A 26,145-nucleotide genomic window follows, 5' to 3' on the forward strand; every position below is an offset into this window, starting at 1 on the left:
GTAAGGTAACATCACTATGAAGTGCACCTGAATGCATCATGAGGAGTCTACGAGGAGCCGACACGCTTTACCATTCATTGTTTGTTTACATAACTCACAGGGAAGACAACATGTTGCCACAGCGGTGACTTTAGAGAAGCAGGAGGATCTAACAGTTCTGATGTCTCTCTGTCATCTCTGACTCCGGCAGTGGCCGTGGTGTCTGGAAAAGTACAGCTGCAGGCTAACGTTACCCTGTGTCTTTAGCTGCACGCAACGGGTGGTAAGCTACGCTGCGTTTTCTGTGTGTTGTTCCTGTTCTTTGAATTTGTGCAAGTAGGTGGGGGTTGAAAGAAAACAAACTAAATATAAACATAGTATTTAATTGAAAGGACAGCCCCATTGTCATGATACCCGATCCAGCTATTTGGGTAAGTATCGGCCGATACCTAATATATCGGATCGGTGTATCCCTAACTTTTATGAGAGTCCATGTGTGTTTTTCTGCCGTCACTCAAATGAAATAAAAAAACTAAATAGTGATTCAACCTTCAGATTTGAACTCCTCTGTGTCTGTAAACCCCTCTGACAACTTTTTACATTTATAAGAAATATTTTACATTTCAGCAGCATGAGTGTGGACACACAACCAAACACAACTGGGTAGGTAGTGTGAGCAGTGAGAAACTACGGTAAAAAAAAATAAGCCATCACAGTGCAGGACACACTGCTTAACCTCTCTGACCTGACAATCATTGGAACAACGAGCACTTAACACACACAGCCTTGTGACTGTCTAAAGTTTCTGCCACTCTTGGCCTATTTGGTTCTCCAGCAGATTAAAACCAATATTTGGTATTATTTAATTTCCACTTTGACCTGGATTTAGTGACAGACAGTCACGCATTCTGACCCTTTACTCCGCTCATAGCTCCATTCACAGTTCAGGTTTCTCCAGCTGTCCACTCGACAAACAGAAGGTGCTCTTTCATAACCTATTAGTGGCAAATACTTCCCCCTAATCCCTCATAGAATGCATGACTAAGTGTTGGAGCAGGCCTGGCAGCTAACACAATAATTAGGGGTGTATAATTATTTTTCTTGGAGGCAGAATAGGAAGTGCCATCAACACGGGGATGATAACAGATGAATTGTGAGGATATTGTCGAGGCAGATGCCTGGACCATTCATTCCTCACTGTGCCAAAAGGCAGCTGCGTGTTTGTCTGCTTCACTCAATGAGCTGACTTGTTGCCATGGAGAAGGGTTTCTGCAACAGAGAGGCAAGGTGGATTGGGTTGTCCAGGGGAGTGCTGCGGATATGATTTGACTGACAGCACCATATGGGTATGGGTATAACTAAAACATGTGGCATCATATTGTAAACTTTGTGCCCGAGCACGGTCCTGGGAAAAGCATGACTCAGCTTGCTGTTATAGACGAGGTGTCAGATTTTATCAGCTGTGGCTCACAGGGGTCAACGGGCCAGGCTGCAAACTACGGCAACTTAAGAGAGATGTTGCTGCTTTGACAAGACAGAAAGAAAACAAAGGAAGTAGTAGGAATTATGACAGGATGTGAAAGAGTGGGGCTGCGCTAGTGATCAGTAAGGATGCTCTAAAATACATCCGGCGAACAAATGTAGGTTAAGAACACATGCTGTGTGATTAAACGGAGATGGCTGGCGTGTGTGTGTACAAGTGGCTCTGTGATAGGGGACATTAAAATAGGGAGGAATATGTGCCTGCTTGCCTGTGTTTCTACTTTATGTTTCCCTTCTTCCTACAACCTATGTCACTGATTTCCAAAACACTTGTCAGTCTGCATCTTGTTACAGAGAGTCCAGCGAAGTGTCCCCTCCAGGACCAACAGACGTGTCTGACAATAGTGGTGAGTGAGCCTGACGCCTCTGCTGGACGCGGCCTCGCCATGGAGACCCAGTGACCAGGCGGGACAAAGGGATGAAGGGGGGCTAAAACATCTATTAGTGAAAACAGAGGGGTTATAATTACTCTGAATAACTCAACTGGCAGGATTAGCCCACCCACCATTGAGAGCAAGATAAATGATCTCTCTCTCGCTCTCTCTGCAGAGGGTGGGGGGTTTTGGAGGAGAAACAATCTACTCCAATACAGTCCATGTACAGTACATATGGAGTAGCCCACCCCTCCCCCTCTTACAACCCACATTTACTACTACGCACGCAAACTAGCATACACATGAGTGAACGCACATGCAGGGTTAATGCCGAAGGGGGGTCTTTACTTTTAAGCTGTGTGCGGCTTTATCGCCCGTTAAATGTATGTTGGGGAAATATGAGAACATCTGTCATAACATGGTCTGATCCACCTAAAGTGATCCAGATATGGCCTGCCAACCTGCATCCTATGACGGAGAGACAAATATGTTGATACACATAGCACACAAAAGTGATTCAAGATGATTTATCACGGCATGCTACCTCACCTTGTGTGTTTGATTATATAAGTATGTTCTGTGCTATAAATTATCAGGTTTCTCCTTTACTAGAGGACAGGAATTCTACTGTATGCGGTTTCTTATCTGAAGTCAGGCCTGACGAGTCCACAGGAGTTGCTGTACTCCTATCAAACTGATACAAAGCTACCGATCTTACAATTTCTAACAGAATATACTGCACTACATCAGTTAGTATCTGCCTCCCAGACATGTACCGTTTCTGCTGCTCATATCTGCTTTACGTACTGCAGGTCCGTGCTACTGTCATAACTAGGGTTGGGCACCGGTTCAAGTGTGGTTACAGTTTCTCAAAACTTCACGCAGACACCTTTCACCGCGATATGATATTAATGGCGAGCCGAAAGCGGTCGCGGTGCTGTTGACGTTACGCTTCCTGTGAGACAAGCAGGCACAACAGTGGTTTCTGTGCCCTGGGGACTGACTGACAGGCTGAGGTTGTAAGACAAGGCAACTTTATTTCTACAGCACCTTTCAGCAACAAGGCAATTCAAAGTGCTTTACATGAAACATTAAAGAGCAATTAAAAACAGTCATGATGGAAATAAAAAATAATAATATACAAATATTAAATAAAATTGAATAGGTTGTAGGGACGGGTTTGGGAGGAGAAAGGGAGGGGTTTTATTTTTTATTTAATTTCTGTCAGTGTAAAATATTCTAAATAAATTATTTTTACAACTGAAATAATTAATGAAAAAGTACCAAAAAAAAAAAGTACTTATAAAGTTGGTATGGTAAACAGTGGTCTATTTTCACATCAAACAGACATAGCAGCAATATAAGCACACTGTGCACCAGCTTTATACTGTTGTTTGGTGCTGGGCAGAAAGTACACTAGGTCTATCTGAGCTTTTTTTTGCTGAAAACAGCTGGCTGCTTCTGCCAATTAGATTGGTAAGAGAGAAGTCAAAAGTTTTTGTTTTTTTAATCTGTGTATGCCTTGATGTTGGCCTACACCTTATTTTATATTTAGACCACCATATTTCAACCTTTTTCTCTAATTGTCTATTTGTGTGAAAGCAATGCACCTACACTGATCAAAAATGTACCAATATACATTTTAATGATTAAATGATAAAATAAAATTGGATTTGTAACAATAGATACACCCCGTTCCTTCCAATAAAAACATGCCTATATCTTTTCCAATGCGTGGGAATATAAATGACCTGGCAGAGAGTTTATTAACGTTTATTCTGGGTCACGATGGCAGCTCTTAAGAACTGGTGCTTCGTGCCTAACTAGTTTTTTCTTTGGCTAAAAACTTTCATCGTTGAGAGTCAATGCTCAACATCGCAGCCCACAAATATCTACTGGTGGAGACACATCATAGAGCAGGGCTTAAACCTCTGCTCCCTCCCTCTGCTTGTCCCTCTCAGTTTGCTACTAGGAGGTCTGGACACTCATCTGTTCTTGTAATCAGCCTTTGAACGAGTAACATCACCGCAAAGACAAAAAAAAAAACCTCCCGGCTGAATGGAGCTAGAGAGGACAACGTATTCCAGATGGAGCCTTTTTTTTTTTTTTTTTTTTTTTTTTTACCCTGCTTTGCTTTTTGTTTTCTGCTACCATCAGTACAAACTCTCTCTCTCAGTTTGTGTCTTACAAACACTTTTCAGTAACAACTGGTACCTGAGGGCCATCCACGATACGTGAACAAGGGTGTTATTTATCCCAAACAGGGCTGCGCAGAATTCCCATGGCTTCCTCTGAAACTTAAGAGGGTCACTGAGGTGTGGTTAAGGGGCTAAACAAAAACATTAAGACACTAGCGTGCTTCCCCTTAAATGGGACAAAACATTTAGAAAGAAAAAGGAGTGACAAGCCTGACATGAATAAAAGCGCTGGAGCAAGGAGGGCAGTGTTAATGTAAACACAAATAATTATATACCTGGAAAATAAATTACACTGCTCCGCAATTTCCAGACAAAAGCCTTTTGATAGTATATGGGAAAAGAGGGTGTTACACAATGGAGAAAAAAAGAAGAAGGATACAAGCAACAAGAAACACATGCTTGGTGGGATACATATCCAGTTTCCTTTGGAGAAAGAGGGAGAGGAAGCAACAAAGAACAAGGCAACAAGGTGGAAACATTCCTTCAGCTCACACTACCTGTCATCTTATACCGGGACTTTTGTTTGGCTTTTTTGATCCAGAAACTGGATGCGTGAACCTTGTTGCCATTATGAAACCCTGTCAGCTGGCAATTTTCACTCAGACGTTTTTTTTGTTTTTTTTTAACGAGGGTGAGTACGGCTTGAAATGAAACACTCACACTTAATATTGAAGGAGGCATTGTAGGAGTGGAGCGCCTCTCCGGTGGCCGTGTTTTGTGCGACGCACTCAAAGTTCCCTGCGTCCAGCTGCCGATCCACAGCGGTGAACTTGAGGTTGCTGCCCTCCTGGAAGCGCCTCTCGCTGTTTTCCAGGGGCTGGCCGTTGTGGAGCCAGCCGTAACTGATGTCAGCCGGATCGCTGACCTCGCAGCGTAGCATGGCGCTGCGGCCGTGCAAGGCATCCTGGGACTTGGGCTCCTTGGTGAACTGGATGGCAGCAGCCTGGATAGACAGAACTGGAAGGGGAGAGAGAGAGAGAGAGAGAGAGAGAGAGAGAGAGAGAGAGAGAAAGTAAATGACAGAGTATTAGAATGGGGCTGCTGTTAACATTTTACTGCTTTTTCTGTTCATTAAGTGTACGCCATAGCGACCACTTAGCCTTGTGGAGGAATGTGATGTTTAGACAATACTGGCTAGCTGTGAATTATTTTGTCGTAAAATGATCAGACCCAGCACAGAGAAAATACGTTTTCCCCATTAGTGACATGAGTGGGTGACCTAATAGTCTCACACACACACACACACACACACACACACACACACACACACACACACAGTGGAGTGCCTCACGGTCATGTGCCATCAGCTCAGGGAGACACGTCTTTCAAACAAGACATGATGTGTTGCGCACACATCCTCACGCACACTTAAATCTTTTATTTCCCCCTCATGCTGCCGTGTACAAGCTTTGTGTGAGAGACATGTTTTCTGCTCTATTTACCCACATCTCAGTGGAGAAAAATGACAAGAGTGTGACTTGGACCGAGGCTGGAGGGATACTACAAAGTCACATTGCATTTGGATATGCTAGTTATAAGCTAAGAGGTCACACAATACACATGAAGGAAAATCAGCGGAAAAACACTGAGAGAAGGAGGAGTCTCAGAGTGATTAGTTCGAGGTGCATCTCTAGCTAATTTCATTTGTTCCCCGTCTCAGTTTGGCCTTGGTTCCTTATAATAACATTTTCATGGAATAACTTCAAAGAGCATGGTCGTGACACCAGTGCAGTAGTATGTGGTACCAGTTATAATCTAACAGATTATTCTTCATATTCCATGACATTGAATACAATCAAGAAACAATTTTTTTTTTTTTTTTTTTACACTTGCTTTTTCCAGCTCATTATTATATGATCATACACCTCCACTTAGTATAGTACTGGTCTTTGCCTCCTGTTGATGGACCAAAAAACACAACCTAACATCTTTTCATGACAAACTGCACTCACGATTGTTGCCAATTAAAAAAAACATCTTGTTAACACGGAAAGGATTCTGACTGGCAGCTTCCAATTTAAACTCAACAGCTGCTCCATTCTGCCTTCTTTTTTGATCAACCACCGCACTGAACTACTCATCAAAAGCCATCGAGGCCGGCCCTTATGCCCCCCGTGTGACACAATGTTATCATACCTGATGTCAAGGTCTGTTATCATAAGGAACGTTCCACCGCTAGAGTCGATTAAGCATACCTACACCTGCGTTATGGTGTGTAGCCTCTTGCAGTACTGGAGCCAAGTAAAAAGGGGATCTTTCAATAACGTTAAATCAAGGAGCCTGTTAAAGATCCCACGGCTCCCATCCTTCTCCTGCCTGTCCATCTCTTCATCAGGCTCACCTTTGTCTTAGCTGCAGGTGGCTCGAGCTGACAGACAGCCAGGCAGGCAGAAAAAGACGCAGAGGCAGAGAAAGGCTGGTCAAACACAATATAGACAGCTAGAGAGGCTGTGTGGATAGGCTGGGTGGAACAGGAACAAATCATTTAGCCTTATATGCCCACCTTACCTTACATTTCACAGACAGGAGGAAATCAAACGACAAAAGAATAGAAAGTAGAGGACCAAAAAAAAAAAGTAGCTTAGGATGTGGACCTCTGTGGGTAATGTCAGCAAGAATAAGATACTGAAATACCATCTACGTTACATGCCAGGAGGTAAGTGGATCAAACTGAGCCATAAGTGTTATGGGTTCTCATAATGTGCCAAAAATAAAAAAATGAATGTCCGGCGTGCTCTTGAGTGTTTTTGCACCTGAGAACATTGAGTTAAAGTAGGGCTGGGCGATATGGAGAAAATCAAATGTCACGATATTTTGACCAAATACCTCGATATCGATACCGCAATGATATTGTAGTGTTGACTATTGGTGCTTTCACAAAATATTTACACAATGAGATTTTTGATAAATAATCATCAGTAATGTGGATATAATGACGAAGTGGGTAAAGGCAAATAATAAAACAGTTACAACAGTCTGGTAAATTCAGAAAATGACATCACTTTACTGTAATCCAGCCTTTAAAACCAGGAAAAAAAAAAACACTTGTGCCATATTACGGTATTACGATATCCAAAATCTAAGACGATATCTAGTCTCATCACGATATCGATATAATATTGATATATTACCCAGCTCTAATTTAAAGTAAAGCAAAATCTGTCAACTAAACATCTCCCACACAGATTACTATTCTTGTCTCAAAGCCCAAAAACTACTGCTGAATGCCTCCTTACTTAGCACACCAGAGATATCCTTAGGGAAGGACACAACAGCACTGAAGCTAACATTTACCATTACATGTTTTCCTGGGACAAATCCACAGACATCGCTCTTTAAGGCCCAAATACAAACATGGTCAGTATGACGAGTCCCTGCATTGAGTGGACTTTATAAACCACTTTTATATGGATGGCTTTCTTACTTTGGGATCTAGATATCCACGTGAGCACATAAAATTTATATAAAATAAAATGGCAAAGGAAGGTGAGAAAATGACACTCCGGCGTTATCATTTCTAGTCCATCATACTTTTGTTTTCAAATTTCACCAGGTCTGGCCCGGTGGATCGACGGCTTCTTTGGGGAATTTTTCTTCTTCGTGGAGAATGTGTTAGAGGTCACAGCCCAGTGGCCTCTCTTTCAGCTCTAAGTACAATGTGGGAGAGAAATGTACAGGCTTCAGCTGCAAGATGATTGGCTTTTACTTTGCTGTATCAGGCAAAATTTCTCACTTTGGAATAAAACCTCAACCCAATTTGAGCCATCTGGACTGCAATCCAACTCACCTCATTATTTTTCCGTACATCGATTTTAAATCTAATCGCAGCTTTTCTCCCTCGTTTTCTTTTCGTGCTCTGTCTCAACATGGCGTGATGGTCTTGTAAAGTGGTGTTCATACACAATTGGTCAAAAGAATGAAAAGTAAAATCGACAAACATGTTTATGATTGATCCATTTAGTTCTTCTGGTCCAGCTTCTCAAATGTAAGGATTTTCGGCTTTTTTTTCTGTTTTATATAATTGTACGTTAAACAATATTGAGGTTTTGACATTTTGTTCAATCAAACAAGCAACTTATAGAGGTCACATTTGCCTCAGAGAGCTTTTGATTTACTGATTATGGACATACTAGTTAGCCCAAGTTCCTAAATCATTCTTCCATCATATGAACTGAGCTCTAGTTCCATTGCTTCGGAGTTTATTGCGCAAATGATTGTTATAACGTCTCTTCTGTATAATCAAGTGTTCTCTAACAATTCCCCTTAGAGGCTGAGAATGTGTTCTATCTGCATACAACTAGGATAAAAGGCAGCAGATGGGTTGGAAACACGAGCAGAGTTATCCCCAACATCCACCTCAAACTAATTTATCAAGTAATGTTCACAGACAGCACACGGCCCCCATGCCAAGCTTACAGCTGGGGTGTGACGTAGCGTGCCAACTATCATCACACGGAGCCTCCTCTACATGCAGCGACGTTACAGGCTTTGGTGGAGAAACAGCAGAGCTGTGGCACGCGGTTGATGGTTTCATTTGAGATGCACGTTGACACACAGCGCCAGTGAGTGGAATGACGTCTGGGAAAAGTCCCAGCAGACGCTACACAAACAAATAAGGTGTTTTCCCATACCACAGGATGACAGACAAGATAGAGAGAGAGGGTAGAGTGAAGCGTTGTCTATAACATCTGACGAAGTCTGCCAAGTTCACGGTTCCATTCAAACAGGGAAGGCACCGTGACCTAAATCTCTCAAACACACTGCAACCCTGCCTCTCTAACACACACACACACACTAACACACACACACACACACACACACACACACACACAACCATGACATAGGCATGCTGCAACATAAATACTACTAAAGTCTGTCCGGCCAAATCAGTACAGTCCATTTAGGTCATGCTTTTCACTGAGTCACGCAAGGGCTGAGGGAAAGGGAAGGCTTGGCTCTGGAGTGACATTTCATCAAAGAGATGAGCGGGGCAGATGCTATCCAAACTCCCACTGAGGGCCCTCACAGAGAGTTACAGATAAGGCGGCTGTCGCGATAACCGCAATATTGTGCTATGGAAAAGCCAACTGCAGGGGATGGCACTTTTTTCATTATTTTTTAAATGATGATAGGCCCTTCTTTTTTTTTTTTTTTTTTTTTTTTAATACTTCAGTGCCTGTTTATCACATGTTAATAAATTAATAATAAAATTGTGTATAGGAGTTGGGCTTCAGGATTTTTTTCTTTTCTTGTCCCAGTGATCGGCACATGAGCTGATGTGGTCGAATGTGCGTTAACATGTTGGACGTACTACAGTAGAGCAACGCCGGCATGCTGTCCATGTCTTACACACAACTCTCTCTCGGTTACTGATGGAGCTGACCAGGAAGTGGCAGGCGTTGATGTCAAACTGACAAATTTATCTAACCACAGCACAAAGAAATACAGTGGAGTAGAATAAATCATTAAACAGAACCCAAAACAGTGTTTTTGACCACTAGTATCACTATGAAGCAACTTTTGGATGAGTGGTTTGGTTTCCCGTTTTGTTCGCACACAGGCGACACATTCTTCACACTATTCTGTTGTCAGACAGATGGTGGCAGTGACACTCAAAGAAGCGTAGCAATGGGGTTATCAAAGGCAGCGAAGAAGACGACAGCAAGCTAGACAAACACAGATGGAAACAATCCAGGGTTGGAAATAATCAGCTTTGCAAATGTTTTATAAAAGACAAAGTATTCAACGTGTTTGTTAGACCTCAAGGGTACGTTCAAGAGGTGCTGAAATTAATCAAATAATCGATGCATCGAATCGTGGACATGGATGATGCTGCATCGATAATCGATTATTTCGGTTTACAATTTAATGTATGCCTAACAACATTTCTGTTTACATATTCTGGTATGTTTTGCACATTCAGGAAGTGCCATGTGTTCAGTGCTGTAGTTTTATGCATCCAATTTATTTAGTATTAGAGCACTGCAGAATGTTTTGTTTTTTAAGCTTGGAAAGCTATGAATTAAATATCCTAGGTGGCTTTAATAGAAAAATGTATTTAACGCATCGTGATGCATCGAATCGCCGACATAATCGTAATTGAATCGGGAGATCAGTGAAGATTCACACCTCTAGTACGTACGCTGAATGTAAACATAACTCTGGTTGGTTTTCTAGATAACTACTTTAAGTTTCAAAACTTATATGAGCTTTTACCAATTAATAGTTCCATCATTGGTTACTTGGTAGCTCATTTTTTAGGATTAATAGTTCAGTCCATAAAATTTCAGAAAATATTGAAAATTTCTCATGATTTTTTTTTTTTTTGAGCTTAGGGGACCAATTGCTTGTTTCGACCAACCAACAATCCACAGTTGAGAGAAACGTCTTGGCTCTCGTACCAATCAATATGCACTTGCCAGGAAAAGCTTGCAACAGATACGCTTGAGTTTCCCTGGATTTTGATTTAGGTATCTGGAAAGTAGGTTAAGGATGGAGAAGGAAACTGCTGACAGGGGTAAAATATCTGCACAAAGGGATTCTCCTCTTTAACTCGCTGCACTGCTGACCCCATTAAGCCTGGCTCGGCTGTCAAGTAGAAGTCACTTTTAAGTCAGCCTGACAGACAGAACCAACTAGAATGGGCTCATCAGCAGCCTCCCTTCTCTCTTTCTCAACTTGTCTGCTGGCACAGCAGAGGTGGCCGGGTGCAAGCCGCAGAATAGACCTTTTTCACGGCAGAAGTGTTGACATGTCATAGTAGGAAAAGCACAGGTATATTCAAACCCATTAATGATGGCTGCATTCCACTTAGGAGAGGTCCTGGTATTGTGCATGCTGACTCACTGAAATAGCTTACTGGGACACTTGATGGAATTGAGCCATCATTAAGGTTATCAATTTCAGCTGTGCTTTTCCTACTATGACAAGTCAAAATGTCTGCTGTGAAAAAGGTCCATTGGGCTTTAAAAAAAAAAAAAAAAAAAAAAAGCGTGTATGTTGGTATCTCAGACAAGGAATGTGTGTGCAATATTTTTTTTCGACATTAACAATTAAATCAATATCCAGATAAGACTAACTGATTTTAATACAGAATACACACAGACTTTCATTGTAGGTCAAAGTTGTCCGTTAAAACTGAAAAAAAAGGCTTTAAGATAAGAGCCTTAATTCCTAAGAGGATGTTATCTTATCAGTTAACATCTCGTAGGAGGAGCGGGATTGAGCGTCTCCCAGCAGGCCAGCCAGGGTGACGACAAGCAGGGATGACAGTGACACCCAGCCTGGGGCTGCAAGAGGTTAAAGGGGAAGACGCCCGCACATACACAGACGCAAACAGCAGCACCCACAAATACTTGGCACCAGGCACACCCGTGGCTCACCCCGTGGAAGCTCAAAAAAGCCCCTATGCGTGTGATTTCACAGCCTCTCAGTGGACCGCATCGGAGCGAGACAGCTGCTCGGAAAGGTTTTAGAGTGACAGGACAGCAGAACGAGGAGTCTTGGAGTCGCAAAAATGAACGTTGCTGACGGAGCGTGAGACAGTGATTGGAGCATTGCTTCTATTCAGTGTTTATCTCAAGGACACCTCAGCCTCTGTGACATACAAGTCCCAGAATTAAACTGCGGTAGATATCCAGGAAAACGGCTACGAAGTCTGCCATGGTTAATGAATTTCTACACTTCTACCATCCATAACCACTGTATTTTCATTAATCTCTTCTCTCCCCAGCCACAAAATTGGCATAACCCAATTAAGGAGAAGATCAGCAAGACTCCAGATAAGATATAATAAGCCCCCTTTGCTCAAAAGGCACACACACTCAAACAAACACTGCAACTTAAAAAAAAATAGCCCCAAAAAAGGGAAATGGCACAGACGCGACTAGAGCGCCTCCGATTGGATCAATGATTAACAACTCTGAGTTTGCATGAGATCCGTAAAGCCCGGGACACACGGGGGCGATTATCGGCCGTTGGGACAGTCTGGAGAGGTCAGTGACTCGAGTCTGTTCGGTGTGTCCCGTGCCGTCGTCCGTCTGGGGGGCCGTCGGTGTTCATTTTGGCCGACCTGACATGTTCGGTCGGCGGCAAGGCAGTCGGGACTCACCCGGAAATGTCGAGCGGAATGAGGTGACTAGAGTCTCTCAAAATCTGACGAAAATCTTTTAAACTGACCTTTGTTGAGCTGAAATGAAGACGGATTCAGCAACAGCATGGCCTATTTCTCGCTTAAAATGTTTTCAGAAACATGTTTCGGTGAACTATTTTAGTACAATATGAGATCGTATTCTGGACGAGCCGCCATGACAGTCCGGCTTTGAATTTCCGGAGAAAACAAACCCATGTGACGCGTTCGTCCAATCAGCTGCCGGTTGTCATTTCTTGGGCAACAATACAGAGTATTGCCGCCTGCTGCTATGGAGACGTATTACGTTTCTCATGTCGGTGTCGCCTCGGTGTGTCCCGAGGCAGTTTTATGGACCTCGGGGACGCGACTGATCATTTCCACTGGCTTTTCTGCCGAGGGTCGGCCGTCTGGTTGGCGTGTAACCACTTTAAGAGAGCTTAGCATAATTTAGAAACAAAATGAAAAATGTCTTATTTAGTTGATGTCAATCAGGAGGTCAGACGTGGGCCAACACAACGCGCACAGACTGAAAAAACGTGGCATCAATTTTTCAACATGCAGAGGATGGGTAAAGAGGGAACGCCGATGCAAACGACTCTCTTTGAAAGCATCTATTTTAGCAGCTGCGGGTAGGACGCACAAGTCTACCGCCCTCCGGTCGACTTTTGGAGGAAAAAGTTCAGATTCAATATCAGGGTGGATCCTCCTCTTCGTCCTCAGGCTCAGTTAATTATTAAAGTGCTCCATTAAACAAGGAACGCTAGCAGTGGGGCGTAAAAGGTAGATCATATTTTTATTTCCAGCAATTCCTGCAGATTCCTGCTGGTTAACATGAATGCCAAGCTAACAAGATTAGAATTCCTACCAGGGTGGATGCCAAACAGAGCAAAGGAGGGAGCAGGAGGAGGAGTCCTCACTGTAAGAAGTAGACAGTAAGATGCACTGTTTGGCAAATAGAATTAGAGTGTCTAATTAGTTTTAACCTACTTGGAAGTAGCCCAATGCATTGAGCAGTTTGGCACATTTTATTCCCCAATAAGTACTAATTTTGGTATCGGTACCTAAACTTGTGTCCTATTGGCCCCAATATTCATAATACATTTATGGCGCTTTTCCATTACATGGTACCTACTCGCCTTGCATTTTTTGGTTTTCCATTACGAAAAAAAGTACCTGGTACCTGCTAACAGGTACTTTTTTTAGTACCTGCTCAGTCGAGGTTCCAAGCGAGCTGAGGCGAGCCGAGAAGGTGACGTGAAACCCTGCAGGCTGCTGATTGGTCGGAAAGGAGCGTCACTGATCACTGCATTGCTAGCGAGAGACGGCATTTTTAAATAGTTTAGCCAGCGGTGTTTTTTTGCTGCCGGAGGCTCCACGCAGAGCTTTCTCTGTAGCATACAAGTGGCCTGATGGTTATACTGGTGCGCTGGTGTGTGCATGTGTGATGTGTGTGTGTCGAGTCGCCGTATGTGTGTGTGTGGGGAGCTAGAGAGCGAGGGAGAACCGAGAGAGTGACGGCGATTATCTCCGCAGCGAGTAGCGACTCTAGAGTCATATATATGTGACCACGGTGGGAAATCTGGAGCAGTAAACGTTAACTATCTCTTTGATATCATGTTGTTTACGGAGACGGAGAACCAGGAAACGCGTCGGGGATATGTCAATGGGAAAAGCAAGCTACTAAGCCACGCCCACGGCAGTCGCTATGACGACCAGCCACGCTGAGGCGATACTAAAATCTGCAATGGAAAACGGACGCACAGCAAGTCGAGGCGAGTAGAGTCGAGTAGAGTCGAGGTTAGTCGAGTAGGTACCATGTAATGGAAAAACGCCATAAAACAATTCCAGGCGCTGCTCAGCAGTACCAGACAGGTGTAGAAGTGCCACAATTTGTTTCTTATTAATGATAAAATATTATAACTGAATAACTAAAATAGTCCTGATAAAAAAAAGACTATTATTAAATGCTAAAATTCTAGTTACTGTTGGAAAACTTTATTTGACCCATATTTAGTTGTAAACAGCAGTACAACGGATTTCAGGCCTACTGTATAGTAGCTCTTTTCCATGTACTCTTTACCATTAGTAGTAACCCGTATTAAACATGTGGCAGCCAAATACATTTAATGTTACAGGACAATCCATCATATCTTGATGAAGTCTTAAAGGCGCTAGCTTGGATGAGTGTCATGTTGGTATTTGCAGAGAGAGGCAGATAACCATCTGTCTCAGTGAAAGCAAGTGTGTTTTTAAAAGCTGAAATAAAACCTCAGATAAAAAAACGGTGAAAGCCTCATCCCCAGTTGTGTTTGAGGATCAAGATGTCAGGGAGATAAAGTGGAGAGGGAATGAAGGGCAAACGGGAAGCACCGAAGCTCACTGACAAAGATCTCATTGTCTGTTAGCACATTGCCGTGTGTGTGTGTGTGTGTGTGTGTGTGTGTGCGCGTGCGTTTGTTTCAGTTTCCCATTGACCGACTTGCCTCCCCTGCCTGCCTCCTTGAAAATTGGTCGGCAGAACCCAAAAGAGCATGAAACCGGTACGACTGCAAGATAAACTGCATTCTGATGTATTAAGACTGTGATATCACGAGAAATCTCAAATTTAAATTCCATCTACAACAAAGAATACAGAGATAAAAGTGAGACGTGTGAGCCTGCGTGCCTATGAGAAAACACATGCACGCAATGCGATGCTGGAAAATGCGTTTCATGGTCAAAAATGAATTTTGTGGTATTAATAGTGTTAAAAATGTACAAAAACAAAAATATGTGGTCTGTAAACAAAGCACTGTTAACAGAAAATTAGAAGCTAATCTCAGATACGGATGTCAAATTGAGTTTCCTTAGCTACAAGTGCATTTTCATGCTTCAGTCATCAGTGTTTCTAACGATGCTGTGTGTCAGAAATAGCTCGGCACGGGGCGACCTCTAGCTCACCCGGTAAGAGCGTGCGCCCCATGCGGGCTGGGTCCTTTGCAGCGGGTTCAAATCTGACCTGTGGCCCTTTGCTGCGTGTCATCCCCACTCTCTATCCCCCCCCCTTTGCCGTCTATCCACGGTCACTATCAAAAACATTATCTTTAAGAAATTAGTTTGGCATCTCCAACGAGAATTACACAGAGAAATCACCAGTGCGTGAGGCTGAAATGCCACCCAAACACGGAGGTCAGGCTGCCTTATTTGACTTGACAGCAGAGACGTTAAACAGGGACAGAGTCGGACCAGGTACAACGTCTCGGTCAAAACATTTTAACAGGAGCGACAGTTTGGTTCACCGCAGACGTTTGATCTCATGCTTGATCAGCTTTTGTAGACTTGCACAGTAGGCGACTCTTGGTTCATGCAGGGAAGCAGGGAGTGTAGGGAATTTGTGTAATTTAATCCCAACTAACAACTGATTTTATAATTGATTGAGCAAGTCATTTATTGGATTCATTGCCTTCAAATCCTCACATCTGAGAAGTTGGAACCTGCAGTGCAGGTATTTATGCGTGATATATGTGGTCATCTTTCAGGGTTTTAGAAACAATATCAGTGCCATTAACACGGCAACTTTTAGGTGTGAACAAAGAGAAGAATGTTCAACCAGCACCAATGTGCCGTTACAGAGGCACCCCCACTCTATCAAGCTGAAATGGATTAAAGTTATACAAAAGAGCGAGTCCCCGATGTCTTTTTATTTTTCATCACATGAAAAATACTGACCCCAGGTAGGTTTTTCTTCTCTGCGTGCCATACATCAGCAGAGCACATCTCTACGTTCAATCTACTGCTGCTAATTGAAAACCACGTTAAAAAAGCAGCAGAGCAGGGCTGCCTTTTTTTTTAACCAGTATGACTGGTATGCACACCCGCTACCTTGATTCAATGGCTTCTCCTATTGTACCAGGGAATCACACTGGGGAGGGGTCTCACACTACAAAGCCATTTGCTCATGTGTGAAGAGTGGGCCGGGCTCATTATAACAAACCTCACTGAGATCACTATCAGTTTATGCCTGTTACTCTCCATCTTGCCGCTGACAGCAGGGAGCGAGCTCTGCACCCATCTGACAGAGACACCCCCCTCCCCGGCTTATCATCAGGCAACGTTGGCATGGCAACCAGCATGCAACCTCTCCAGGTGGACCATTGTTTTGCTTCCCTTAACCCCTTAAAAACCGCAGCAACAGGGGGCGCCTGGATAGCTCACCTGGTAGCGCGTGCGCCCCATGTACAAAGGCTCAGTCCTTGTCGCAGCAGCGGCAGGTTCAACTCCGACCTGTGGCCCTTTGCTGCATTTCATTCCCCTTCTCTCTCCCCTTTCACATTGTCAGCTGTCCTATATAATAAAAGGCCTAAAATGCCCAAAAAATCTTAAAAAAAAAAAAAAAAATAGCAGCAGCAACAGTCAGCCATGACGACTCAGTGGAATTTCTAGTGTGATCCCCATTTTGACAACTCTTACTTACTTTTTAATTAGCCATTCCATCGGGAACATGACACTGATGCATCACCACTGTTTCTTTCGATCCTAGATCACTTTCCCGAAAACTATTTGACATGGGATTTTGACAGAAGTATGTCACTTTTCCTCCGACGTAATAAAATGCCCTCTCTCACCCCTCCTTACGAGCCGCTGCTTGCCAGCACACCTCTGCCTTTGAAATGAAGAGGTGCTCCATATAGTCTCCATGACAGGAAAAATAATAAAACACTCATGTAACAGTGAGAGAAGGTGGGAGGGGGAGACAGGCGTCAGCCATAAATCTCTTAATAAGCACAGCGTGAGGCGGCCAACAGGATCAAAGCGTTGGCTAGGCCCCACCCAAACGCTCCTTCAAGTGTGCTTTAATACCACCCATCCTAGGCCATTACCACCTCATTTCTAGTCGTACTAGGAGGCCTGTGGCAGGCTACAGGCCTCCTAGTACCACTAGTAATGAGGCAGGACTGAGGACTGGGACTAGTTTTGCCCCTGAGGAACACTAGTAAGGATCTTCATTATATAGCCAGCTGGAAAAAAAGATATACTCATTGCTCATTATTCAAACTTATTTGGATTGCTTTTGTAAATAGCTGTATTCTCTAAATAGTTCCATTCACAAAAAAAAAATTACTTTTAAGATAGATTTTTTTAAACATATATATTTGTTTATTTCCATGTCACCCTTTTGTAGAAGTCTTTGCATCAAAGGGTTGACTCTCTTCTTTTATCTCACTGCTGATGTTTTTTAACTTCAACGCTGAGCATTACCATAGCATCACAATGTCATGCCGTTCCACGTTATCGTATGATGTATAAACAGCAGTTCACAGAGCATGTTGTGCTTGCTTTACGACGGACGGAGCTGGAGTGAGCGAAGAAGCCTTCCAGAGAAGATATGAGCCGCATCTCTCATCAACCCCCGCTGCTCCGTCCCTCCACACCAGGCTTCATAACTGTCATGCTGCATCTAAAATAGAGACATCTGAGCACGGCCAGCTCTCATCAATTTTCAACACCCACTCATAAAAGGCTGACTGTTGAAACACGGGCAGCCTAATGCATCTCTGTGTAATCCACGCACGCTGAGGAGAGAACATGAGCCGACAAGGAGGGGAGGGAAAGAAAGAGAGTAAAGAAAGAGGCACTGAGAAGAGGTTATACAATTTGTCTGGAACGTCCAAACTATGACGATGAAAAACCTTTGCGGCGTCCACAGATCTGATCCTGGCCATGAAAGGGACCATGTGTATTATTACCCATGGTGCACAGCAATCTGGAGCCACAACAGTCCCCTGCAGCTGTGCTCTTACGAGACAGAGTTAGTATGGGAGCAATTATTAGATTAAAGCGGATTAGGCTTTGCTCAGGTAAGGCAGGTTGGGTCGTTCCTGTCTCTTCGGTCCTGAAACATTGGGCACTAATCCAGTAATGACACCACTTTTAGATGGAAAACTGAACAGTGCAGCAGTGGCGCATAAATGCTGCTATTTACGTACACATATTTAGTTTTCTTTTCTTTCATATATACAACAAAGGTTCTACACACAGCCGACATGAAAGCCTAATGCAAACGGTTTACAAAAGTAAGTGCTATATAACTACACTGCAAAGGGAATGAGCAAAAATTAACATGGAGGATGTATTATCAAGGAAAAGTTAATGTCAAACATCTGGGGTCACACACTGTGATTTTTTTCCAGCGTTGTGAGCCAAAGATGGAAGATCACAAAGTCACTGTGGAACAGAGGAGCTCAGCAGTCTGCAGCCAGGCTAAACACTGATAGATGTTTCAGACTAAAGGGTCCGCTTTTAAAATGGGAGTCCGAGAACTGAAGCTGCATGGTTAAATCTTCCTCTGCTGGCCTGTAGATGCTGCCTCAAAAGAGTTATATGACAGATAGGAGATAAAGCAGAGGCAAGAAATGGGATGCGGTTTCCAAGAATCTTGCCTTCTGAAAAATGATCTGTGAGGATGAACAAGTTCGATGGATTATACAGAAAGGGGGGGGGAATGGCTCCATTGCACAAACATGCAGACTTGGGACGGAAACCTTCGAGAGTGCCGCAATCACGGGACAATGTCTCCAGAGTGACAAGAGCTGCTTTTCGCATCAGTGGAAGTAATAAATGCTGGTTCCCTCACTGGCTCTGGCAGCAGATGGAGGCTGAGTCCTTGGCTGCCAGTGCTGGCCTCCTCTCTGCAGGCGGCTCTGGCTAATGCCTGCAGCTCTGCTATGTACAGACATGAGTGCCAATCAGGAATGTGGTGGCACTCTACAATCCCCCTTGGCAAACTACCCGGCATGGAGGTGAGTGTGCCAAGATAAGAAGGAAGGAAGAAAAGCAGACTTTCAGAATAAAGGGTAGAGGAAAAAAAGAGAGGAGATGAGGGCCTGAACCCTTGTTTTAGTTATTCTGATGACAGCTTATATTATACCAGGAGTTGTTCAGGTCTTTGGCTCCATAAAAGGTTATAAAAGAGAGACTGCTACAGTCATTAGTCTATCACTGTCTCACACCGTGGAGGACATGAGATTGTCTGGGAGATAAACCAATTCCCTTGAGTATTACAATTGCATTCAGGTCAATCCAATGCCACGTTTCTGCTGCAACAGCCTAATAATCTTTAAGCAAGATAATTAAAAAAAAATAGAGGTTTGAAATGAGATTCCTCTGCCAGGTCAGTATCAATTTCATGATCTAAGGAGACGGATTACAAAGACGAGAAGATGAAATTCTTAATGAATGATAGATGGATGAACATGCCCCATTCGCAGGAGGAAGATTCTTTCTGTCACTCAATGGGGCTCCAGAGTACAATAAGAACTCCATTAAACTTCAGTTTCTCTCTGTTGTGCAGTCTCTCTCCATCACAGTACAACAGTCCATCTACCATTGGCCTTTGGAAGTGCGTTTTTAAAAGCTTACTGAATCCCTCTGGTAAGAGCAATCCGCAATATCCTTACCCTAGCAACTGTGAAAGAGTATTTATTGTACTAGTGCTCCCTGAGGCCATGTCCTTGACTGAAGCGGACAAAAGATACAAACAACACCAGACCTTTGACCAGCAAACTCGAAAAGTAAGGCAAGAATGCAGCATATATCCACCTTCCTCATTTCATTCAGAAAAATGGATTTAAGATACGGGGGGCCTCCTGGCCCTTTCCATATCCACAGTGTGTCTCCTTCCCCTCCTCCCACACTCAAACACACAGATGTTGATGCTGGCAGGAGGAAATCAAACAAGCCTGGCAACCAGGTTGTTTCCAGGACCAGTCAGCTCTGTGGTGAAGGTTTCCTAGCAGAGCTTGGCTGGCTCTGCAAAGTGAGCTCAGTGTAGTCACCACAGTTTAATTAGCCACAACCTGGACAGACGTGTACTGTAACTGCAGTCACTGGAGTCTCTCCTGCTGAAAGAAAGGTCCCTGTGACTGTGGAGCACATAGGTGTGTGAGTGTGCGTTTTTATGAATCTATTGACTCTGTAAACACCAGAGCAGAAAGCACATACATAGTCTTAAGCGGAGCAAAGAAGCATTTGCTTTATTTTCTACAGTGCTTATACGTTATTGTGTGTGTGTGTGTGTGTGTGTGTGTTGAACATTTTGGCTTTGTCCAAAACAAAAAAGGAGATATGGAGATGCATCAACTTTTTTTTTTAAATCCATTAATGCTACATATTTTGAACATCCAGCTGCAATAGCAAACTAACATACAAAATGCTAACAAAAGATATGCAGAAAACCTACCCCAGCCTCCCTAATTCAAAACACACCACCAGGTCCAAACACCGGGGGGGAAATCGAGCTAAGAGCAGACATGACGCACGAGGAACTAATTGTACACTTAATGAGAAATAGTGTCATCTAAATAAAATCTGACATCAAAAGCATCCCATTATGAGAGTTAAAGAGCTAATGAGTCGTTCCAACACGGTTTCTGGTGTTTTTCATGCATCTGCAACCCAAATAATTATAATTAGGTTGTATTATCTTTTCATTAAAAAAAGCACTCTGTGCCATCATGTTTGCAAGCCAGCAGGTGGTCCATCTGCACAGCCATGAAGAACAAGGAAATGTACTTTATGTTCAGATCTGTACTGTTAGATTTAGACTAGCCATTTGGGTCTAGATCATTTGAGATGTATTTAAAGTTAAAAGACTGCCCAGCTAGAGGTTTTAATATAATTCTGTAGCTTCCTAGTAGTGTTCCTTATGTATTCAAATACAAGCATTCACATTTTGTTCAGAGTAAGTATGTAGTACAGAAACTTGTGGCGGTTGACATGGTCTCATGTTTGGAGAAGCAGACAGGAAGCTAAGCAACGTACTGCTGTGGATGCCACGTTATGTCGGCTCTGAAAGTCACACAATAACGCAAACTTTGGTTCAAAATAACCAATCGAAGCAGAGATAAGATGCCTGGTGGCTTTGAATACAGCAATATGTACTGCTAAGTTTACGATATATTTAGAATATTTTCACTGGTTGTTTTTTTTATATGGCCTTGCCGGCCCTTAGACAGCCTTTTGAATTGGGGAACTGAAGCCTTTATATCTAATCCGCCAGACTCCTTTGACAAAAAACATAATTTCACCTTGTGGAACACGGGAGCTGCTGGTCTAACATTACCGCTGCCTGACGTCGCGTCCACAGTAGTAACATTGCTTTACTAATCTTCTGTGCCGTTATTTCAAAACTTACCGCAGCTAATGTTGACTCAGATAGTGCTGGCGTTTACATTATTCATGACCTTATTGAGAAGCTTACTATGGGAACCCACGTCACTGTTTTTTTTTTTGGGATTTGGACTCTGCCTTTAAGGACAGACAACAGCTGTTATGTATGCATGCCTGCAAAGATATCCATTGGAGTACGTCATTTTTTCTAAGAAAATGAGAACAATCACATTTTAGGAGTGTATGCATCGCTATATGAATCTTCATGCTTGATCTAGGCTTGTCATATATCAATTGGACATTGCAGCATAAGTGCCACTTTCAAATCTCATGAGATGACATTGTGTGTGCCGTAGGGGGGGGCATGACATTTGCAGCGCCTCCAATTTTTTGAATAGCCGAGGAATGGGCAGGATGTGGCAGACCCCCAGCGAGCCTCGGCATTTAGCTTTGAAAGCAATGTTTGAATTAGCATAGAGAGAGCTGCATCTATTTCACACGGCAGTGCTAAAGTTAGAATGGGGGGGAGAGATCACTCAAAAATGTCCCCTTTTTTTACTGCCAGACATGTTAAATGAATATCTGATTTATTTGCATGTTCCAATTAGTCATAAATCTTTAACTCTAGAGACTATAAGGTGCTGGCTGTGGCGCAGTGATACATACTGATGAAGGATAACTAGCTGATGCAAGTACTGAGCAAAGCCTAGATTTATGAAATTAAGAGATAGCAATGAAGAATAATCTCTTAAACAGATTTCCCCCCCCATTTCCATCAAAATAATAGTCTGCCAGCTTGAAAAGATAACTCAAACTACCTAAATGAAAGTAATTCCAGGATATGAGTACCTTTGCTGTAAATCTTAATGTTACACAGGCTGGCAGCTTTAACAAAGCACTGCGACATAAAACCACAATTATTATGGACGATCACACAACTACTTAGTGGCGGCGTTACTTGGCAACACGCGCCACTTGTTGCGTTTCCACCCACTCAGGTGGAGCCGAATCACGGTCAAAGTGATTATGTTTTTTTTTTTTTTTTTACAATTCAACAGCTACAATTCACCCTTCACACCTACGTGTTGAGGAGAGTGCTTTGTGTTCACACAGCAAGCAGGAAAGAAATCAGGCAGCACTGGCTGGATCAACTAAAACCGGATGACTGGAGGCTCACTACCGAATATGTACTGTAGATTAGGGGTCTCTGGACAGGAAATTTAATGTTTGGTGTGTCCACGTCGTGGCTGTGTGGAGTGTTTGTCCAGGTACTGCACCGGTTGATAGGCATCTAGACACTAACACGGTGAAGGCGAGGATCTAAGATAGGACAGGACGACAGACTTCCGTGGGGATAAGTGTGACTGATAAACACCAACACAAAAGGGGTTTAAAACGGTGGGTACAAGTGAACCAATGTACGACCTTCCTGCTCAAACAAGTTAAGGGCTCCAAGCTATCAGCAGGCTTTCACCTTCACAGACCTAAAGAATCTAAAGTCTTACTGAAATAATAGGCCGGTCTCGGTCTGTCGGCCGTGCTGGCAAAAGGAATCGTTTACGAACGATCATAATCCTCTGTGGAAAACCATCTTGATTACGATTTATCCTAATACTTTTCCAAGAACCTAATCTTGACGGAGTAGATCGATGTCTTTCCATCATCAACCTCCAAGTAGGGAATACACTTCAGAGCAGAACTGCAGCTGTCATCCATCTCTACATCTGTTCTACAAATGTCCATGTTGAATACGTACTGAAGGATGAAACCGAAGAACTGAAAGGGGGAGGTAAAGCTTAAGAGAAATAGAGAGACAAAATGGAGATTGTGTCTGATGCGTGTCAATATTTCTGTTTGCCTCTGAATATCCTGGGGATCAACTAGACAGCTCTCCTGTGGATGGTCTGTTTCTGCTCAGGGCTCTGGTCTAATGAGGATGCCAGTGTATGGCGTTACAGACTGTGGTTACACCAGCAATGATCCTGACCAGCCAAATCAAGCTCCCTCCCCCTCTTAGCTCCAGGCTCAGTGGAGATTCAAGGTTCCTTTTCAGAAGTCACGGAGGAAAAATAACTAGGTTTACTTGTTTAGGATATCTCTATTTGAGGACTATTTGATGGTCTGTATGGATGTTCAGCGCTGGTTGGGACAATTACTGGGAAGCCGTCCAAGCACAGAGTGACCTGGCTACACAGCCCAATGGACAGACTCACACAGATGTGAAGTGGCCATTCAGCCCAAACAATGGTTTTTGACCACATGCACCTCTGCAACCTAAAAAACACTTATTCTTTAACAGCAGGTTTCTTTAAAATGAAATGAGAAATTTCAGCACCAGCTAGAATTCAATACAAGACCAATTTTGCCAGTGACATGAACGTATAATTGAAAGTAGGGATGAGGAGAGCTCCTATTTTTACTGAATAATCTGAGTGGTGAAAAAAAAAAAAAAAAAAAAAAAAAAAAAAAAAAAAGACTTTTGTGCAAAATACACGCAACCTTGCAATCTTGAACACACTAATTCAGAAAAAAATAAATAAAATGTGCTCATTTAAATATCAATCATGACTAATGTACTCTTGATACCTGAGTTAAGAGTCCATGATTAATGGACCTTGATGGCTTTTGTTTTTCAAGCTAATGCATGTCCAGAAAGCAAAAGCCGTTAGCTACTAAATAAAAGCCTTGGTTTTCCAAAAGAATACACTTTGGAGACCATTCAGAATGAAATTAGTAATTCAAAATACCGATGATGGAGACTGCTGTGTTTCTCTCCTTTTTTTTTTTTGATTATATTTTGGGCATTTTAGGCCTTTATTTCTATTGGACAGCTGAAGACATGAAAGGGGAGAGAGCGGGGGAATGGCATGTAGCAAAGGGACGCAGGGGGAGTCCAACCTGCGCCCGCTGCGACGAGGAGTAAACCTCTATATATGGGCGCCTGCTCTACCAGGTGAGCTACCCAGTGTTTCTTGAGCTCATCATACTCCTTTTCATTGGAACGGTTAGCTCTACTGTGTTTCTGACAATACTACTATAATCAGGGTACTGCCTTACTCAGGTGACGATTGAATTATTTCTTAAAATGAATAAAGGTCTGTGTAATAAATAATCTGTGACATATTTGAGGGCTCTTATACTTTAATGGTACTACTGAAGTAGATCTGGGTTTTTTTCCCCCGAATGTGAAGTCAGTAGTCACTTTGTTGGAGTAAGTAAGTTAGCAAGAGTATCACATGATATAAGGAAAGGCCCTGTAGTTGGATGTCTCTGACCAGACATTTAAAGCACTACTCACTCTCTCTCTTCTTATAATGGAACGATGCTTTCTCCTCTTGAGTGCGGGAAGTACTCCACTTTACAGCACTTCCTGAATTGTAGGGAGAGTGATTTTGCTCTGGCAAACACAAGAAATGGGAAATCAACGGTACCCTACATAACATGTTGGAAGACTGTAGATCTACACGAATGAGTTTGTCCAAAAGTTAGATACAACTTTTCAAAGTCTTCAACCTGTCATAACACAAAAACTGTCCTTTAAGTAAAAAGTCCATAAACTTTTTTCCCCAAAGTCCATTAACATTTTTCCCACCATTTATGGAATGGGAGGGTTATGAGTCGTTTAGTCTCCAGTAAACCAACACAGACAACATCATACTGGTCTCCTTTCCCCTTAAAACGTAAACAGCATTGAAAACCAGTGAGGCCTGACTGACACAATGGCCTCCCTCCAAGTGTACTGTCACTCACACTCTAGGGAGAGACACCTCACTGCAGGAGGTGGCGCGACCCCCTGAGACTTAACGAAATGACACCTCCACACACAATTATACGCTCTAAGGCCACTAATTGGCTTGCTTGGCTGTGTGTGAATACTAACTGGGTGCAGGGCAGCAGCTGTTATAGGCAGTTCTCTCAAAGGTGAAGAGGGGAGGAAGCAAAGAGGAAGAGAGAGAGGGAGTGGGGGGGGAGAGAGAGAGAGAGAGAGAGAGAGCGAGAGTGTGTGTGTGTGTGTGTGTGTGTGTGTGTGTGTGGAATAAAGAATCAAGTCTCACGCTGAGTCGACCCCCATGCCGACAGCCAATTACCTGTTTGTGGAGCTGGAGCCCTCCCTGTCTTTCTGTCAGAGACTGTCTCGTCTTTAAGCACGATTGGACAATGCCGTTTCCTGTCTAAGTTCTCCCGTCTGCCTGGGAAACCACGGTAAGGCTACTATCCCATAATCGTTACCATGCATACCCGCCCCACACAGGCCACATTAGTGCTATACTGGTGCCCTTTCAGATATTTTTGTTCCCTCTGCCCTTTAGTCGCTTTTCCTCTACAGAGAAGAGAGAGCTTGCATTATATAGGGGTTTAGTATTTCCCCACACATAGGCTGTACTGGCAACCTGCCATGTTACTTTAATGGGCAAATAAGTAGATTTTTTTGGACGTATTTTTTTTTAACAGTTGCAGAGGTTCTTAAAGACAGTCTGACCTCAGAAGTAAAGAGGCGGTCTGTGCAAGGGATATCAGCCACTCAAGTTTGTGATGCATAAGCATCACAAACTTGCAAGCTAAAGTTAATCTGTCAGCTAGCGATTATCTTCACCACATTAAGGTGTATACTGAGTTACCAATGTATTAGCTAAACTTTCACTTTATAATGCTATCCAATACCGTAACAATACAGCCTAACTTTGTAAAGCTTAAGATTTCTACATATGATGAGCTTTTTGAGCTGCAATCCCTGCTGGATTGGGCCAGCAGCTCTTAAAAATGACTATATACA

General features: G+C 43.1%; 1 protein-coding gene across 1 annotated transcript in view; it reads right to left on the reverse strand.

Annotated features, from left to right (window-relative positions):
- Positions 1-26,145, reverse strand: part of ptk7b (protein tyrosine kinase 7b) — a 79,954-nt gene that overhangs the window by 21,577 nt on the left and 32,232 nt on the right. Inside the window, exon 3 of the mRNA XM_028604030.1 lies at positions 4,754-5,050. Coding sequence (XP_028459831.1) covers positions 4,754-5,050 — 297 coding nt within the window. The remainder of the gene's footprint in view (positions 1-4,753; positions 5,051-26,145) is intronic.

The sequence above is a fragment of the Perca flavescens genome, chromosome 17, assembly GCF_004354835.1.
Source record: "Perca flavescens isolate YP-PL-M2 chromosome 17, PFLA_1.0, whole genome shotgun sequence".
NCBI classification, from domain to species: domain Eukaryota; kingdom Metazoa; phylum Chordata; class Actinopteri; order Perciformes; family Percidae; genus Perca; species Perca flavescens.